Source organism: Caenorhabditis elegans, chromosome II, assembly GCF_000002985.6.
Source record: "Caenorhabditis elegans chromosome II".
NCBI classification, from domain to species: domain Eukaryota; kingdom Metazoa; phylum Nematoda; class Chromadorea; order Rhabditida; family Rhabditidae; genus Caenorhabditis; species Caenorhabditis elegans.
In genome coordinates this window covers 175,927-195,498 of record NC_003280.10, presented here as the reverse complement: position 1 = coordinate 195,498, position 19,572 = coordinate 175,927, and the positions used below count along the sequence as shown (strand labels likewise).

The window sequence follows — 19,572 nt, the reverse complement described above, 5'->3', positions numbered from 1 at the left end:
TTGTAGGTCATAGACTGGCAGGTTTTTGATGTTTTACATGACAAGTTTGAGAATAATGAAAGCAATCTTCATACATTTTAATAACTTTTTAAAGAGTTTTTAACTGATATCTTCCTAGAGCAACAAAAACAGCTTATATTTGCAAACATAACCATTTAAAGTTGAAAATGATACTTTTGCCATTGGGTTTTGAATTTGTCAAAATCTTGTTATTAATTTATTTTACTCATGTAGTTTCTAGAAAACATGTCATTCGTCCTGAAACCCCATGGAGCATACGTTATTGTCCTGTCAGAATGTTATTACGTAATATATTACTCATGACATTTACACCATATACAAAAATCTATTTATTTGCAAATATGTTCCATGATTATTTTCTGAGCAACAACAATTATATCATAGTCTAGACTTCACAGGGATAATTAATGTTGTTGGGAAGAAAAGTAAGAACTTTAGAAATGGTGATTGACCGAGTGAACTCTCAAATATCTATTTTTGTCTTTGTAATAACTCTATGAGTAATGAGGAATGAGGAACTGAATTTGTGACTGCAAATTAATCAGAAAGATTATTTAAAGAAGAAAGATATTTTGCTGTAGTTTGTGATGGCTGCTGAAAGACCACCGGAAGACTTTTGACATCGACCAAGTCCTGAAAGATCACGTCCCTCCAGTTCTTCAACTGTAACCCTTGTGAATACTAGAAAGTAAAAAACAAAAAAATAACAACATGTCAACATAACAACACGCCCTCCCCCTCTTGCTCTGCTCTTCCAAACACATGAGCACACACACACACAGGCACACGCAAAAAATTTGGAGACGCATCACTCGAAGAAACCGGAATTTGGGACAGAGGTGGTAGTAGAGGAGAGGGGGCGATGTTTAACTGATTGCAACGGGAAGATATATAAGCAAGAGCATGTATTGGGACAATCATCACTCACTCTGACAAGCTTGAAATGAACACCAAATTTTCAATTCTCTTTTCGCTTTTGGCGGTTTCAGCACTTGCGGTGGCTGCTGAGGAGAATGTGGTATGTATTATTTTTATGAATCTAATTATAAATATTTCATTTGTTCCCCTTTTCTAACTCTTATATTATAAATACTTATTTTTTAATTTTAAAACATTTCGTGCTCACTCACAAGCAATTGCATAACTTGAATATGAATTAAGTAAAATATAGGAACTTCTTAATATATGTTTCAAATAGTTTATCGTTTGACTTCATTATTTTACTACTGAAAATTTAGCAACAGGGGAGTATTTTGAGCTGCAAAAAAGTCGTTCTGAAAAGTTTTCAATGAATTTTTCACAACTTTCGAACTATCGAGGGCAGTAAAAATGTGCCAAGTGTGAATTTTTGCTGACTTTCAAGAGCTTCTAGCATGTTTAGGAGCTGGCTAACAATCGTAAATTTTTTTGGAATTTTTAATTTTTTGAAAAAATCTGAAATTTTTTCACTCAAGGGGTTTTTCTGATTTTCAATTTTACGGGCTTCTAAAGTAATAAAAAAAATACACTAATAGCAACTTCAGATCGAAATTTTTCTAGTTCTAAGTTCTCCTCTGCCGCTTAATTTTTTTTGCAAGGGCCTATTTAGAAGGTTTTTTGCAAATGAGATATTATCCAGAAGACTAAAAAATTAAGTTGAAAAATTAAGTCGTTCCTTTTTCAGTTCCTCCGCGCTCGTCGCCAATCTTCATGTGGATGCGCCATTCCAGCTGCTCCACAATGCAACTGCCAACCAGCTCAAACCAACACCGCCCAACAATCTTGCTCCTGCGCTCAAGCTCAACAGCCATCAAGCTGCGGATGCGCTCAACAGTATCAGCAACAACAGTGTGCACCAACTTGTCAGAGCTCCTGTGAACAGAGCTGTGTTGCCCAGCAACAGGTTAGTCAAACCAAATTCAACCCAGTTAGCCATTTCATATTATTTAAGCCAATCGCCCAGTGCCAATCATCTTGCTCTTCCACTTGCCAGTCCGCATGCGCTCAGCCAGTTCAGCTTCAGCAGCCAGCTCAGCAACAGTGCCAACAAGATTGTCAAGCTGCTTGCCCACAACAACAACAACCACAGCAACAGTGCCAGCAGCAATGCCAGACGACATGTCAATCCGATGATCAGTACTCTCAACAATTGATCCAACAGCAAACCTACGCTCAGCCAGGACAAATCCCAGCCTACACCGGAAGATCCGAGTACAATACTGCCCCACCACAACAGCAACAAGCCAGTCAATGCAATACCTGCCAAAACTCGTGCCTTAACACATGCCAGCAGCAACAGCAGCCAGTGCAACAGTGCCAATCATCATGTGATCAATCGTGCCAGCCACAATGTGCCACGCCATCTGGCTCCGCTTACAACCAAGTCAACTACCAGCCACAGGCCCAGAACAACTACCAAACCAACAACAACTACCAACAGCCAGGAGCCATTCCATCATACCAAGGAGCTTCCCAGACTGCTGCACCAACCTACCAGCCATACAGAGACACCAATGTTCAGGTAACATATTAATAGTATTACTTCTAAATCTAGATTTAAAGAAATCCAACCTAAATTTGTAGGTCGGAGGAACCATCTCCCAGTGCAACACTTGCCAAACCCAGTGCAACCAGGAATGCCAAGTCCAGCAGACCCCAGTGAACCAGTGCGCTCCACAATGCGACGCTCAATGCCAGCCAGCCTGCTCCCCAGCTGCTCCAGCAGCTCCAGTTCAAACGCAACAACAAATTCAGCTTACCATCAATGTTCCAGTTGCTCGTCAGTCCCCACAGTGTCAGCCACAATGTGAGCAAAGCTGCAACACCCAATGCATTCAGCAACAGCAACCAATCTCGCAGTGTCAGCCAGCTTGTCAGCAGAGTTGTTCGGCTTCCTGCAGAAAGTAAATTAACTTTAATTATTAATTTTTGGGAAAAAATAACTTTGTGATGGTTTTTTGTGTATATTTTGATAAATAAATTGTTTTCTACATATGTTCATCTCCTGCATCATACATCTTCACTAAATATTTTATCATTATTATTCCCTCTTGGGATGATAATTACAGAGAAATTTCTAGAATAGAAAAATTTATGAATCATTCAGTCATGTAAATTTTAGCTTTCAATCTCTATAATCTGCGGAACATCTATCTTCTTTTTTTTCTTTTCCACTCAATTTCTGAAACTGAAGTTTTACCACAAAAGCTAAACCCACCAATTACGTGTTATATTTGAAAAGCGGTAAGAAACTTAAAATAATGAACGGTCATCAAGGGTGTTACCTGCGTCAATAAGGGTTTTCGGTGTTTAATTCCAGTCTTTTGGGAATATTAGTTGTTATAGATTTTGACACAAAAAACCTCCACGCAATAATAATTAAACATTTCGTACATAAATCCTGCGTGTGAAACTTTTTGAAAAATTTTATTAGACAAAATGTTTTATTCATATCATATCTCAATTTAAATATCTCGAAAATCGTCGTTGGTTTCCACATCGAGGCCTCTGACACTGTTCATGGTCCTTGAACAGCATTTTTATATTGCATGTGAAATGAACAGCCGTCTGAGATTTTAGAAGTGATATTTTCCACACGATTCTTAAAGGTAGAGTAGCGTCAGTGGGGAGAGTGTTAAAAACTACTCATTTTATAGCAAAATGACCAAATACCATAATAAAACTTTTCAAAAATTTTTAAAGAATTTTTTGTTTACTGTCAAAAAGTGGCAATTACTCAGTTTTTTCATTTGCCACTCATAGTTTTGAAAGTCGACCAAAATTTGTTTCCTACATTCTTTATACTGTAATTTTGTCTTGGTTATTCGTCTTGAAACATTATAGAACGTCGGAAGATGCGACATTGCCTTAGATTTCCTCAAAATCTTTTTTTTTTTTGAATAGGGAAATTTGCCAAAACTTTGACCGGAAATTATGAAAATCTAAAATTTGTTGAGTGTTTTATTATGATATTCGGTGGTTTTGGGTTATTATAACTGTAGACAAAATTCCCACTGGTGCTATTCCACTTTTAACTTACCGTGTCCACATCCAATGCGAACGCGTGAACCTTAATTCCAGCTGATAAATCTCCTTGATATGATATATCGGGTAGAATGTTTGGGAACACCGAACACCCATTCTCGTCGATTATTTGAATCTTTAAATGATACTCTACTATTGAGTTGTTATCGACCTGCTCTTACCTTCCTTGTTCCTATTTCTTCCTCCCCGCTGTCTGAAATCGTGCAATTATTGACCATCACACAGAACAAGTAGTTTTTGTGATCGCCACTATAATTACAATTCCACGAGTGATAAATTTCATCTCCAATGTTCACTTTTGATGTCACAATTCGTCCAAGTTTGTCTGATCCATGATGTACACTGTACTTGCATTCTGGTTCAGGAAACCTACAACGATGGTTCAAAAAGAAATAAATTGAATGTTTTATGTTTTTCCTGATTTCAAAGACGATATCAATCCCTCCGCAATTGCCATACGGCAATTTTTTTGTCGACAATTTCGGCGAATTCGGCAAATGTTTTGCCGATTTGCAAGAAATTTAGAATTCCAACAATTTGCCGGTTTGCCAATGTGCCGGAAATTTTTATTCTTGACAAATTGCCGATTCGCCGTTTGCCGGACATCAGTTTTGCCGAAAATGTTCAGAGGAACTTTTTCTCTCTTGAACAGTGCTTTTTTTAAAATTTTTCCTCGTATTCTTTAGATATTTTCGTAGAACTTGTTTTTTTTTTTCAAAAAACTCCCCAGTTTCTCGTGCAACTCAATTCTCAAAGGAAAAATAGTCAGTCCATTATCTTAATTCAATATTGTTCAAATCCTTATCTAGTAACTCCATACGCACACATCTATCGCTTCTAGCCTCATAGCCATCAATTATGATTTTCAGATATTCTTCTCGTTTATGACTATTTTTCTGCGTTTTCGTGTGTGTCGAATGTCTGCTAATAAAACCCCTTGATTTGTTACCGCTGTGCTGAAATTTTTGGGCGGAGTCTGCTGCTGTGCCACCTCTACCCTATGAGCTTCATTAGGCTTGTCGACGACACATTAAGCTTTACTTTTCGAGTGTCTATAAAAATATTTTATGCGCAAACTTCTAGCTTTTGTCAGAAATCTAACAAATGCCGATTATTGTTCTTACACGTACTCCCCAATTAGTCTAGCGAAGTTTGTCTGATGTTTGCTACCAAATATATACAAACCACACTTCCTTAAAAGACAAAGGCTCGCCGATTTGAGAAAAATACCCAACTACACCAAACGTTGCCTCAGACGTGCCAAATTTGACATTTTTCTAAAAGTACATAACAACTAATGTTTAAATTAAATGCCTTGCATTTTTAACAATAAAATTCCGAAACTGTGCTCCCCGTAGTGAACATAGACAGACTAATGGTGAGATAACTGATATGAATGCTTAATTGACTGACATCAATCGTAGTTGTAAGAGAAAATTTCATTTCTCTGGTGCTGATAAGATCAAGGTTCGGGAGTTCATGGCATAGTTTGCAAGATATTATTTCATGCACGATACTGCACTGTTGCAGTACATGATCTCGGAAGAACAAAGTCCACTTTAAGGGCCATTAAAACAGTCATCCCAATTAAAATTAGTTTAGACCCCGACAACGTTTAACTCCCATCGGGCAGCTGAGCAGGTTATCTCAGGAATTGCACTCAGACTGAAGTAATTTTCTTCGAAAAATATGATGTTTCAATTTTATTTTTATGAGCTATGTGTGTGGCAGCCGACACGTTCGGGGCTCCGTAGATAGGCGTGAAACGAGTAGCTTGGTGTGGGTGCAACGTAGTGCAAAAGGTGTTTATTTGGAAACGGCCGACACGTTCGCGGTTCCGCGCCGTACTGCACGTTCGGATACATGCGGCGTAAGCTACGCCGTCAGGCCGGCGCGGGCGCCGTTGCGGCGACCTCATCGGAGCCCTGCTTTCATTAAGTTTCTGATCGAAACCATTACTTTTGGACAACACGAAAAAAAATTTCATGCGGCAAATTTTAAAATTTTCCGAGGTCGGCAAATTCGATATGTCCACATTTTTTAAATTTGCCGAGCTTGGCAAACGGCAAATTCGGCAAACTTGCCGCACAGCCCTGTTTTCAACACACCTTGTAAATGTATTGTGAACTCCCAAAGGGTTTGAGTAAATTGAAGGTTTTTCTCCATCAGCCACTAAGACGTCTAATCAATTTATTTTCGCATTTTTGCGAGCTCTCAGCTGACTAATAATAACTGGTATGTGACGTTCCCCCATGAGGTTCTGCGATATCACACATTCTTCTTTTTTTTGTTCTATTTTTCATAACCCCGCGATTTCTATCAACGTATTTTTGAAAATTTCTGAAATAACAAGAATAAATAATATAATTTAGGTGTTTGTTTCCAAAATGATTCAGTTTCAAACCATTGTTTGTGCTGCTGGACTACTATCAAATATCATAGTTCCATCAGTTGTCACCTTGCAAACACGGTATATCGACAAAGTACAAGAAAATCTAATTCTCTATAATGCAGCAATGAATGGATTGTTCTCATTATGTGCGCTATTGTCCAAGCAAGTGAGTAATTAACAATTAACACATTTTTCAGATATTTTCCAAAAAATAAGAATTTCCAAAAAGCTTCCAGAATACTTGTCTACTTCGAAATAGCCTAAAAATCATAAAAATTTTCAAAAATTGCCATTTGGAGCAATTTTATGGGCTTTTAAAGTAGTGCACTGATCACAATTTCAGATCGAATTCATCTAGTTCAAAGTGCTCCTCTGCAAAAAATATTTTGCAGGGGTCTATTAGGAAGGTCTTCTTTTAAATGCCATGCTCCCATCCAGAAGTCGGGGACTAAGTTGATCTATTAGGCCGCCTTGACTAATTCAATGAGATTTCAACAAAAAAGTAAAGTCACCAAAGCTAATTAATTTTTTGCAGGAATTCCTCTTTGGAGACCGATCGTTCACGATTCGAGCAAAACCACATTCGTCAGTTCTCGCGCCATATATCCATTGCATTCAACCTTTTGTTTTACTGTTTTTTGCTGCTAAATCAGCAATGTATGCAATTTCGCTCGTTTATAACATGGGAAGACATCAGAAAAAGAAAACGATAAGAAATAGTTTTCAATCTATGAAGATTATTATATGGATGTTGATGCCATTGTCAATCGGATGGATATGGTTTCTACCAGATGCTGTTATAACCGTATTGGGCAAAAATAACACGGTGAACGCAGCTTCCAGCATCAAAGATTTGGAATATTCAGTGATATGCTTTTCTGAATTGACTAGCTATTCTGTGCTGGCTTTAATTGTAAGGAGTTGGGAATGGGGTTAGAGTATGGGGATATTTGCCGAGCACGACAAACATTGGAAAATTTGAAAAATTCGGCAAATTTGCCGTGCTCCTTTTAGGAGATGAAAAACCTATCACCCAACATTGAAAATTTTTTGATCTCAATTCAAGGAACTTGCTAGTGAGTGTTTTGTTGCTCAAAATTTAGCTTGTAAAAAAATTAAGCATGAATTTGTATTTAAAAGTCTGAAGTGAGGCCGAGTTAGACTCCCGTGAAATCTCTTTTTTCAGTTAGAATCCCGTGAAATCCCTTTTTTCAGACGGTTTATCTCAACACGGCAATGTTACTCTTTTACAAATGCGCAAAGTTTGTCTATTTAATGCCAATAATTCAATCGGAATATCGAATCAAAAAAGAGCGTGTTATATTGTGGACTCTTATCTGTCAAATCATAACTCAACTGATATTTCTACATTTCAATGTAGTCGTGGTGATGTTTATGGTTTTGGCTGGTAACGGAAAAAATGGTTATGGAGCATTTTTCATTGACTATGCTCTTTGTAGCCCAATGTTTGAGACCCTAGGAACGCTTATCTTATTGGAGCCATGTGCAAGACTGTTTAACTGTGAGTAACAGCTAAATAAATTGTCATTTAACAATTTTTAATAATTTACAGATCGTGCAACACAAACAGCCACTGTTAGACCAGCGTTGATTAATTTTGAAAGAATTAACCATTCGGAACCACAGTTTAAAGCCAAACCTCCACCAAAAAATGATGATATTGTTAATTGAACGTTGATTTGGTTAAAAGTTACTTATGCTTCTCCCCATGATGTACCTCTGCCTAATCCCTTGACCTCTTGAAATATTATAGTCACCTACACCAAGTTCCACAAACCCTAATTATTCAATCTATGATGAATAATTTTACAATAGTCCCTAACATAGTGCACGCATTCAACAAGTAGCTGTTGTCCTTAAATCTTTTACTTTTTTACTACTTCACCGAAAAACTCTCACATGTCTTGAACTGTTTGAACTAAGCCTAGCTATTTTGTCATAAAACACCCCAGATTTTATTTAAAATTTTGATAAAAGAACACGATTTTTGCTACTGTTCTTCTTAACACTCTTTTTTTAAATGAATCATATAATCGCCAAAAATTTTCAAACGGTAAAGACTCACACCTGCCGACTGGTAGTTCAATGATATCACTCGCAGGGAAGTTATCGCTTATTTGAGTTTGTCCATGAACATGTGGAATAAAAGCTAGAAGCAGAATATAATATTTCATAGGAACTTCAAAATAATTTAAGGACATCGTAGTAGTAGTAGAGAATAAGAGGCAGAAGAGGAGAATGTGTAATGAAAAGTCGGTCACAGAGAATGATAATGGTAGTGTGTGATGTATACTAAATAAGATAGACACTGAGATGAAGGAAGATAATGATGGGAACGACGTAATTATCATTTATCAATGAAAGTGTGATAACATTTTCAAATTGATTTACAGGAAATGTTCTTCGAAAGTGAGATTAATGTTAAAACTGACAACTGATAGTGAACTAAAATATGGTACATATCAGAGGTGGGTGGCAAACGATTTTTTCCGGCAAATCGGCAAATTTCCGAAATCGAAATTCTATTTTGAAAAGTAATCAAATTCTATCAAAATATATAAAGAAAACGGGAAAAAAATTCAAAAAGGCATAGCTTTAAGTGTTTCCGTCATGTAAATCTATTCTAAACATTTCCGGCAAATCTGATTTCCGGCAAACGGCAAATCGGGAATTGGGGAAAAATAAAAATTTCCGGAAATTCAGCAAACCGTTAATTTGCGGATTTGCCAAATTTGTCGACAAAAAAATTTGCCGAACTGCAATTGTTATGGTGTTTTATGTCGAAAATTTAGTTTTAGAGTTTTATGCCTCAGTTTTTACGTCGGCACAAAAACGCCAACAGTATATTTTTTAAGTCTGATTTTCGGGATAAATAACGGACAAGTAACAAAGTATACGACACTCTTTACGACATCAGCAGCAAGGGTGTCAATGTCCCGTAAAAATTACAAAAACGGGACAGCGGGACGTCCCGTTACCGTGAAAATTTTAAAAACGGGACAACGGGACGTCCCGTTCCCGTAAAAATTTCAAAAACGGGACAACGGGGCGGTTAAAAAAAAGAGTGCGCAGTTGGCGTAAATTTTAGTGTATTCGAGGCAAATTGATAAAAAAAACTGCATGTAAGTCATTAATCTGCATAAATTTAAGTCTTGGTACAAAACACAAAAACAGAACTTTAAAATTTGAAACAAAATCATGAGGGAAATTGTCCCGTTCCCGTGAAAATAAAAAAAAACGGGACAGCGGGACGTCCCGTTCCCGTGATAATTTTAGAAACGGGACAACGGGACAACGGGACAAACGGGACACGGGACTTGACCCCCTTGATCAGCAGCACTATATAAGACACAACTAACATCCTTTATCAGTAGATTATTTGATGATAGGCTAAACAATATACCAGATACTCTATTTATCTGGAAGATAGTTCCTAAAAAAAAAGAGCACGAGTTAAGCTGAAAATAAGTGAACACTAAAAAGAACATGAATGTCCACTAGTAAATCTAAAATGTACAAATCCTCAAAACTTGAAAGAGTGCTCGAAAATTCTATGCACTTTCTTATAAATATCTCAATCAGAGCTCCTATAATTATTCAGACTCTTGTCCGCCTCATTTTGATAAATATTTCTATCCTCTTGTCACAAGCCTTATTATATCTTTGCACTTTTCCACAAGTTGTCAGCGCACACTTGTACTTTTAGGCAGCTGGGGGAAGAAGTTGAGTTGTCATGGCTTTAAAAGAATGGCATATTAATCAAATTAATAGGATTATGCGTAAAGCCTAATTAAAGTTCTTGGTCCTGATCAAATTTGTATAATCACGAGGAACGTTCAATAAATAACTGGAGGGGGAGTTGAGGAGTGAAAAAATAGATGTAAATAAACGCGAATATTCAATCATATAATAACAATTTTTATATACAGCTTTGCGCAGGCTGAGATGGGAATTGGAAGATTCACGATGCCAAAAAAATTTCCCATTAAAAAACGCCACGATTTCGAGATATATTATATGGATTAACGGGGAAAATGAGTTTTTTGGCCACACGCAGCGGTCAGAACCATTTTCTAACTAATAGTATTTCTCTTCACTAGCTCAGTAGGCTATAATCAAATTATTATCAACAAATGAAAAGATGCTGACTGAAAAATGTATAAGTTTAACTTTTTGAAAATGGAAAGAGGTTTTTTTTTTGAATTTGGAAGATCTGAAAGTAAGCTTCGCATCATTGTCGTTTTTGCGTTTCACAGTCAAATGTTCTCGTGGCTGTTGTAAAAAATTACTCCAATTGTCATGAATGGTTGAATGAAAAACAGTCAGATAAAAAATCAGGAGGAAAATGTTCACAAAAACAGGACAAATGTTGTTTTTTGCTGCTTATTGCTTGTACTTCGGAGAATACTCCTTCAAGTACTTTTCCCAAAAATTAACTGACGTAAACTGGATTTTTACAGCTGTAAAGCTTTGTATAAGTGCAAAAACTGAAATTATAGAGTTTTGGGATTTCCGAGAAAATGGCTATAATTATTTTAATATGAAATTTCTGCCCTGAAGTGCCAATTCTTTATTAGAACCAACCGACAAAAAATGTAAAACTTGTGAATTATAAATTCTAAAGTTTAGCCCTAAATTTCTAATTTCTTTCTGTAAATTTTCATGAACAACACTTTGCCGGAAATTTTCATTTTCGGCAATTTGCCGATTTGCCATTTTCCAGATATTAGCTTTGCCGGAAATGTTTAGAGGATTTTTTTCTAAGATGGAAACACTTGAGCAGTGTCTTTGTGGAATTTTTCCCGTTTTCTTTAAATATTTTCATAGAATTCGCTTGCTTTTTAAAATAGATGTAGAACATTCATAGAATGCGTATAATTTTGCCGATTGAAATTGAAATTCTGAAATTTCCAAAAAAAAAGTGCAAAACCACAATTTGCGAAAAAATTTTCAGCAAGTTTGGAAAATTGGTAATTTACCGATTTGCCGATTTGCCAATTCCGAAAATTTACCGATTTGCCGATTTGTCAATTCCGGAAATTTACCGATTTGCCGGAAAGAAAAAATCGTTTGCGGTCCACCCCTGGTTTAGATGAACCGTGCACATTTCCACCCAGTCACAATAGTGTTTATTGTATTGTGTCTTATAAAGTGCCTTGATCAAGTGCGTAGGTGGTTTTACTTACTAGTTAGTTAATATGTAAATAAATACGTTATCAAAACAATATTTTAACAGTAAGCAAGAACCTTAAGAACCTATCCCGCTCTGACCCAAGATTTCTAAGGTTTCCCACATTTTCAGAGAACACTAACGAAGCAAAATGTTTTGCCAAAAATCAGCTGCTTCAAAATAAACCAAAATCTTGTTTCGATCCCGATATCTTATCATACCCTCTTTCTATGTTACACAATAAATTTACTCGCAGTTATCAAAGATTATGTAAGCGTGGAGATCATCACTTTCAACAAGTTTTCTTTGAATCTGCATGCCACACCAAGTTTCTGCCAACAACAGCTGATCTATCAAAAAAAATATATCTAGATCTTGTTATCATACTATTTTCTATTTCTTAGGCACTTCTGTGTCTGTGTGACATGTCCAATTTACCACCTCCTTTTCTAATCCCCGCCCGCGAGGCCAGCGGGTTTTTCCTGTGTTGGCAGGGAGATGAAAATGGCAGTGGCCGCCGTCTGACTGATTGCTATCTGCATAAAAAATCAGTTTTGTTAGCTGTGAAGAAGAAACAAGCGGAGATGACTTCCGATATTTGCATTCCATAATACGACCGTCAACGTTGTCCGCGCACACGCGCTTTGCAAGAGGAGATACGCAACTTTTCCGTATAAGATTTTTCGAGATTCGCTAGCTAGGAATACGCAATCAAGCCGAGCCTTTTTTGCTATTTTCCAAAAACTTTGAGCTCATCTCCAATTTTTCACCCTCACTAAAATGTGGTCATGTAAGGGTTTTGTTTTAAAAAATAGACAATGAACCGTACTAACCAAATACAACTGAAATTTTTTGAAAGTTTTAATGATTTTTAATTTTGCAAAAGTTTCGGACAGCAACGCAAATGAAAAAAATTACCAACTTTCGTGCTAAGTTTATTTTTAATCTCAATTTTACTCTGTTATATTATTAAAATTAGGCAAGGGTGGGCGGCACTTGCCGTTCCGCCAATTATTTTGTCGACAAATTCGGCAAATCGGCAAAATCGATTTGCCGGAAATTCTCTTTTTCGGTAAAATGCCAATTTGCCGTTTGCCGGAAATTAGATTTGCCGAAAATGTTAGAGGATTTTTTACAAGACTAAAAAATCTTTTAATTTGTGCTGTTTTTTTAAAAAGATATTTTCATATAGTTTGCTTACACTAAAATCATTGCAATTTGAAAAAATTATTACGTTCCATGTTCACTATTCAAAATCACAAGCCCCTATATCATTACTCTATCTTTGAGCTTTGAAATTTTGCAGACATTCCTATTGTTTCTCCTCCCTCCCACACCCTCAATTTCTTTTGTTGTTTCTGATTATTTGATTCACTGATCTTTGAATGTGATCTTCAAAAACTTTTTTTATATTATCATTATTGTTTTTGATCAACAATCTGGAAGTGTTCAAGACAACAAACAATTAAGGATTCAGAGATCAAATCACTTTCGAGTTCAAGATTTTTAGGAATATCACTTATTTTGAATTCGTTTGAAAGTGAAAGTAATGGTTCCAAAACTTAAATTCATGGAAAAAATCTGACTATGTAAAAATTTCAAAGCAGTTTTTTTAATGAAAGGTGCACAGGACGGAAATGTGTACGGTTGAATTGTTGGAACTGAATTTCAGTTTTCTAGTTTCTAATATTGAAGGAGAAGTAACGCCAGAGGGGATGCTGTCTAAATACATTTATAATGACCTAAAACGACCAAACATCATAATAAAACACTCCAAAAAAATTTAGATTTCTCAAAAATTTCCGGTCAAAGTTTTGGCAAAATGCTAAAATTTTGAAAATTTTGAGCTTTTGAGCAAATCCAAAGCAATGCCGCATGTTCCTACTCCTACAATATTTTAATACAAGTAATTAAAACTAAATCAAAGTATTAAAAATGTAGGAAAACATTTTTTTGGTCGACTTCCAAAATTATGAGTGACAAAAACTGAGAAAAAAACTGTCACTTTTGGAACGTAAAATAGGAATTTCAAAACGTGTGCGCTGCCGCGCTCGCATTTTTCCTTATTAACTCACATATTATCGTACATTCCCCCGCATGTTTTGTGTCCTACGAATATTGACTGATGAAGTGTGTTATGCTTTTCAGGGGCCAAAGCCCTGAACTATCTCTGACCCCAGGCTGCTCTCTGGGCAGGATTCAAATAGGATTCTTCACAAAATCCCAACAGCGGTGCAATTACTCGAACCTCGGACTATTTTCCAAGTTTATTATTAACCATATTTTTTTCAAGAACCCTCCACATCTACCCAGAACAACTTTTAGTTTTCATCACATAATTACCGTGTCAAGAGGAACAATAACGCATAACTTTCAGCCCATATTGTGTGATGATTGACCACTCTCTCTCTCTCTCTCTCTGCTATTTTTTACCCTTCACTTCGTCGTGTTTTTAATGCTTCTCGGAAAGATTAATGTCTCAGATTTTCATTGAGTATTGAAGCCTTCGGATGAAAGTTATCTTTCCGAAAAATCATGAATTTCGTTTAAAATTTAATGAGAGAGAACAGAGTTGAATCTGGTTACGAAATGATCATTTAGGTGATGATTGGTTAGTTTTCTGTTTCTGTCTACTATTCAACTTACTTATAACTTTTTCGTTTCGTTATTTTTCCTCGATCGGAAACAATTTTGAAATTGAGAATTTTCAAATGGTGTACTTACTATTAGCAATAAACAAGAAAATTGAAAAAAAAAACGTCAAGAAAATAATTTTTCAAAAAAAAAACAGCATGTGTAATAGATATTGCGCGCCACGCTGTAGAGGAACCATGTCAGTTTGGGACTTCAAACTTTAAAGTTCAAAAATTAGGTAATTTTGCAGTTTGATTAACTTGGATGCATGCATGCATGATGATTTAAGTACACTTTCATTCAATTGGAATTCAAAAATAACCAAATTTGAATGTCTATAAACTACGATAAGGAAAAGTCTGAAATTTGCTAGTTTTGAACCTTGTTTAGTCTATTTAAGCAAAATACCTACAAACTCTACTCCCCCTTTAAGCATTTTTTATATTTTTACACTTACCTCGGTCAATGCTATTCCCTTAATTTATTGTCGGATGAAAACTTTTTCATCAATAAATTTGAAATGATGTAGATTATCTAACGAAAATTTGAACCGCGGTGATTAAAAAAACATATTTTGAATGACGTTAATTAGGGTAACGTTAATTTTCAAAAAATTTACATTTTAAATGAGTCATTTTAAAAATTGCAACAATCGGTGTTGATTGTACATAAGAGGAAAGATTGGGGTCACAGATGATATTCAAAATAGCCTAGATCGTTTCACATATCCAATATTAAACAAACTATTGTAGAAATCCCTAAGGAGACAGCGAAAATTGAAAATTCGTTAGCTTGCTTTGTTGCTATGCTTGCTTGTTTTGGATTTTTCCCGCGTAAGTACTCCGAAGATATGATCAAAATCATGCTAGACACATATCCGGTAATCCATGGCTAATAGGAGACTTTTCCAATATTTTTCAGCATCATCTTATCTGAAATTCGCATCCATCCCGTTTTTTGCCCCATCCCGCCGCTCGCTTCTTCCCCCTCCATAGCCACCCGATTTCTAATCTTTCCGTTGTTTGCGTTCTGTGTATGAGAAGAAGAAGGTGGAGAAATAGAGATGAGGAGGCCACGCCCACTACTCTTTTTCAAGATTCCAATCGTCTTGTTCGGATTTAAAAAGGCTTCAGGTTTTGCGTCGACTCAACCATTTTTCATTTTTCGTCTGGTTCGCTGCATTTGCACAGTTTACTGATGCTCTCCTGAAGGCGTTGTCTAATGCATTTTTGTTAGCATTTTGAGAAAAGCAGTGTAGGCTACTAAAGCTGCAGAATTTTGATCATCTTGAATTTTTTTTGAGTTATTTTTAAAAAATTCTTCGCTTATCATATTTCAACACAGACTTACAACCGTCTACAAAAGTCTTTGAGATTGAGGTTCAAGTCGGCAGTAAAAAAACTTTAAAGAGCTGGAGAAATATACCATCGCCATTTGTGATATAAGTCCCATCAACCAATCAGAAAAAAACTTACTTGAATAATTAGTCGCCGCTTTCCAAACTTTTCTTTGTTGCAATATAGGGTTGCGATCTCTGTAGTCCATCTGGTTTTGGCGCTCCTTTGCACCCGACTCCTTTCCGGTTTTTCTAGCAATGTGTTCACCTGAAAATTTTTTAATGAACGAAAAAGTTATACAGCTTTTGGTAAAGCTTCAAAGCCACCAAAACAATTTTAGTTTTACAGAATTCGTTTAAAAACTGCCACTCCCTGACATAAATATTACTAATTTCAACAACATGTTTCCGTTAGACTGTATTTAGGTTTTCAACAAACCGGAAAAGTATTTCCAAAAGTTCCAGATCCACTTTCCTAGCCATTTAAAAGTTTTCACTCAATACCTTGCATAAGCAAACACTCGAAACCATGTAGGTAGTTGCATAAATTTGAAATAAACATCTGGGTCACTCACCACCTAATCCGTCTTTAACTATTATAGTAATCCCTCCCTGTTCGACCCTCTCACACAAAAAAAAACTTCGGAACACTTTTCTATGTCATTCGCAATCTGTTTATTTTTCTTTTGAAAAAATCGGAAATGGAATGGAAATTCGAATTCAAATTACCAAGTTCCATTAAAATCCTCTTACTGTTATTTTTTGTTCTCAATAACAACAACTAACTCAAAAAATTGTATTTTTTCAGGTTTTTTTTTCCACAAGTCTCCACTGAAACCTTCCCACCAAAATGCAAATCTGGCACATGGAACCATTCCCATGCGGAGATCGTCGTCTCCCACACCACGTCTTCCCACCAAAGAAGATCACTACAACACAGCTGGGGCAACTCGCTGGAGTTCAATATTATAAGGTTAGTTATGTTCTTTATATACCATGGGAATTCAGTTCTAAAAGACTTAATATGAAATCAAGTTAAGTCAGTATGAAATCCAACTGTGAATAGCCCAGGTCACCATGGAACTTTAGGAAAAATTATGTGCTTTCTGAAATTTCATTCAATAAACTTTGGTGACATTATTTTTTGAGTTTGTTATGTCTATTAACACCCAGAAAGCATATAATTTAGCCTGAAATCCCATTTTTTTAAAGTTGTAATATTTACTGGCATATTCTAAAAAAGTTGTTCGAAGTTCAGAAAGTTGGACTTCACGGTTGTTTTCAAAAAAAAAATTATATATCCTTACTATTAGAGGATAAATTTTCGCCTGATGTGAGTAAAGTTCATTTCTTTTTTCCAAAAGTTTTGCTATCTGAAAGTTCATCTTCCAAGTGTCGTATTATCATCATCATGACCATCCATTATCGCCTGACGAACAACATTTTTTGTTCTCACTTCCTCCCACGCACAGTTTTAGCCTTCTAGCATTGTAGCTGAAAATTGTAGCCGACGGCTAGCCGACACTAGCCGTCAAAATGTTCAAATCTAGTTTGAAAGTGAGAGAGAGGGAAGCAAATTCCTATTTTCCCTTTTTTTCGGTACAAAACAATTAGAGAAAGGGAGGTGGTGGTGACGATGGAGGACGGTGAAAAAAAAACATTTTTTGCAACAAGTTTCGGTATGTAGAATGGTCGGTGGCGGGGATGAATTGAAAACCACAATCACCATATGCCCACCTGTAAACAACATTTTTGGTGTTTGAACATTTTATTTTGATCATGGACAGTGACGCTAAAATTCAATTTTGATTAAAGGTCAAAATGATGTTTTTAAAAAAGTCTATATATAATTTTTTTTGGGAGCCTTATTTAAAAGATCCAAAATAGTCTAAAGTTCTGAAACTTCAAATAATTCCCACCTGACGTTACTCCGCCTTCGAGGGAGAGTATGCTTTGGTAAAATCAATAAAAAAAATATAACCAAAACTCAATTTTCAGGTGGACCTTGATGACACCGCTTCGATGAAGAAACGCCTTTCTGCAGTGAAAACCGAGAAGAATGTAACATTCACTGATATGTTCACTGTCAGTGAGACAATGCTCGAGTTCGATGATAAGATGGAACAATTCTACGAGCCACAAGTACAAAAAGAGGATGTGATCAGTTTGGTCGTCGAGGGAACATGCTATTATGACGTCGAGCCGGAGGATGACTCATGGATTCGTGTGCAGGTCGAGAAGGGAGACTTGATTGTGATTCCAAAGGGATTGTCTCATCGATTCACTACTACTCCACAGGTAAATTTTGTGAATTTTGTGACTACAGATTTTCATAATCATAAAGAGCTACTACGAAAGAATAATTTTGAGCTTTATAGAAGTTTGCCATGGGTTTCGATTTTATCCATTTGACCCACTAAAAATCAGTTTGAATCATTACAATAACTTTCTATATGCAATTTTTGGGATTAAAATGCACTTGGTCGTAAAAAACTTGTAAAAAAGCTTAAACTAATTTTAAAAATATTCAAAAATGTTTGTGACATGCCAAATAATCCAAAAGCATTCACACAATTTTAAGTAAAAATTTAAAATTTTCAGAACTTTGTCAAAATTCAACGCTTCTTCTCTCGTAAGGTTGAAGGAAATCAAGGATAAGTACTTGAACCCCGTCCACAACAACTAAACTTCTACATCAGACAATCGTTCCACTCAATTGAGACGACAATACACTTTTCTTTGTCAATTCTTTTTGTGTTTTGTACTCCTTTTTCTAAATACCATCCACGCAGTTCATTCAATTCACACAACGTATTTCAGTAATAATCACTCAAGTTTTCGCATTTAATATTGCTTTTTTATTGTTTATTTTGGCTTTTCTTTGAATAAAAATGTATAAAATATGTATCATCAGCTTTCCATTGGAATTGCACACAAATTTCTATGAAGCTGTTAACTATAATTTACAACTGAATTGAAGCAAAATTAAAATTGATAATCAAATAATATTATTAAAAAGCTAATAGTACGTATTTTAATTAGTTCAGTCACGAGTACTACAGTCTACCGCCCGTACTATATTTTTCTAATGGTCTTATGAAACCGGTTTTGTAATATCTAAACCTTGAAAATATGGTCATTTTTTCTCATTTTTTTCCATGAAACAGGTGGTTTTTTTTTTAAATATTTACCAATAATCGAACTGAAATCATAAACTGTCAATTTTTTTTGAATGTTGAATTTTTTGAATGTTGAAAAAATACTTTAAGACATGCATCCATTTGAAAATTCGGTTATAGACATGTCGAAACAAAATAGCATCAAAAAATAGCAGATTTTTGTTTGCTCATTTTTAAAGGCTTCTAAAATTTTCAAAATGCTGCAGAAGAACACCTCTTGGAGGTGGAGCAGCGCCAGTGGAGAAAGTGTTACGAACTACGCATATTGTGCTAAAATGACCAAATATATCATAATAAAACTTTTCAAAACATTTTTGAACTTTTTTTATTTACTGTCAAAAAGTGACATTCAGGTTTTTTTTATCCCTCATAATTTTGGAAGTCGACCGAAAAAAAGTTCCCTACATTTTTTGTACTGTAATTTCATTTTAATTGTTTGTATTTAAACATTGTAGGAGTTGGAACATTCGGTATTGCTCTGGATTTTCTCAAAAGCTCCTAGTTTTCAAAATTTTGACAATTTGCCTAAACTTTGGCCGGAAATTATGAAAAATATGAAATTTTTTGGAATGTTTCATTATTATATTTGGTCATTTTGAATCATTATATGTGTATTTAGACAAAATGCCCACTGGCGCTACTCCGCCCTAAACGTTTTTATTTGAGGATTGTGAAGTATTTTAGCAAAAATGCCTAACCGGTTTGCCTGTGAGAGTTCTAACAAAACGGTTTCAAAACTAACTTTGAGAAAATCTTTGCCGCTGATTATGATAAAGAGATAACCATTCAAAAAAAC

The 19,572-nt window shown here is 35.6% G+C and overlaps 4 protein-coding genes across 6 annotated transcripts; 3 read left to right on the top strand and 1 right to left on the bottom strand.

Moving 5' to 3' along the window:
* The first annotated feature begins 940 nt into the window (after positions 1 to 940).
* On the top strand, positions 941 to 2,990 carry abu-11 (Activated in Blocked Unfolded protein response). Its single transcript, NM_061278.6, has 4 exons — positions 941 to 1,039; positions 1,685 to 1,903; positions 1,952 to 2,521; positions 2,584 to 2,990. Exons 1-4 carry the CDS (start codon positions 965 to 967, stop codon positions 2,905 to 2,907), a joined length of 1,188 nt encoding a protein of 395 aa, NP_493679.1. The 5' UTR covers positions 941 to 964; the 3' UTR covers positions 2,908 to 2,990.
* Positions 2,991 to 3,413: 423 nt separating this feature from the next.
* T01D1.8 (ZP domain-containing protein) lies at positions 3,414 to 8,760 on the bottom strand (the record flags this gene model as incomplete). 2 transcript variants are annotated; one of them, NM_001392987.1, is made up of 4 exons in its annotated part: positions 8,525 to 8,760; positions 4,206 to 4,413; positions 4,040 to 4,159; positions 3,414 to 3,567 (listed from the first exon to the last, which is right to left on the bottom strand). In NM_001392987.1, the coding sequence occupies exons 2-4, from the start codon at positions 4,260 to 4,262 to the stop codon at positions 3,460 to 3,462; spliced, it is 285 nt and encodes a 94-aa protein (NP_001379969.1). In that variant the 5' UTR covers positions 4,263 to 4,413; positions 8,525 to 8,760. The 2 variants fall into 2 exon arrangements, with proteins under 2 accessions (NP_001379969.1, NP_001300591.1); NM_001313662.4 differs by having other exon boundaries at positions 3,460 to 3,567; positions 8,525 to 8,671.
* Positions 6,432 to 8,502, top strand: T01D1.5 (Serpentine receptor class gamma; the record flags this gene model as incomplete). Its single annotated transcript, NM_001313661.2, has 4 exons — positions 6,432 to 6,602; positions 6,972 to 7,349; positions 7,652 to 7,958; positions 8,010 to 8,502. The coding sequence occupies 4 exons, from the start codon at positions 6,432 to 6,434 to the stop codon at positions 8,126 to 8,128; spliced, it is 975 nt and encodes a 324-aa protein (NP_001300590.1). The 3' UTR covers positions 8,129 to 8,502.
* Positions 8,761 to 16,405: 7,645 nt separating the features above from the next.
* T01D1.4 lies at positions 16,406 to 18,502 on the top strand (the record flags this gene model as incomplete). Of its 2 annotated transcripts, NM_061275.9 has the most annotated exons (3): positions 16,406 to 16,570; positions 17,596 to 17,895; positions 18,199 to 18,502. In NM_061275.9, 3 exons carry the CDS (start codon positions 16,448 to 16,450, stop codon positions 18,253 to 18,255), a joined length of 480 nt encoding a protein of 159 aa, NP_493676.1. The 2 variants fall into 2 exon arrangements, with proteins under 2 accessions (NP_493676.1, NP_001300589.1); NM_001313660.3 differs by lacking the exon at positions 16,406 to 16,570 and having other exon boundaries at positions 17,620 to 17,895; positions 18,199 to 18,255.
* Positions 18,503 to 19,572: the final 1,070 nt, after the last annotated feature.

Excerpts from the sequence above, each read along its gene's own strand:
- abu-11 (NM_061278.6), top strand. The coding sequence starts at position 965 with ATGAACACCAAATTTTCAATTCTCTTTTCGCTTTTGGCGGTTTCAGCA. Across the intron at positions 1,040-1,684 it reads TGGCTGCTGAGGAGAATGTG|TTCCTCCGCGCTCGTCGCCA; the intron begins GTATGTATTATT and ends TTCCTTTTTCAG. Across the intron at positions 2,522-2,583 it reads ACAGAGACACCAATGTTCAG|GTCGGAGGAACCATCTCCCA; the intron begins GTAACATATTAA and ends CTAAATTTGTAG.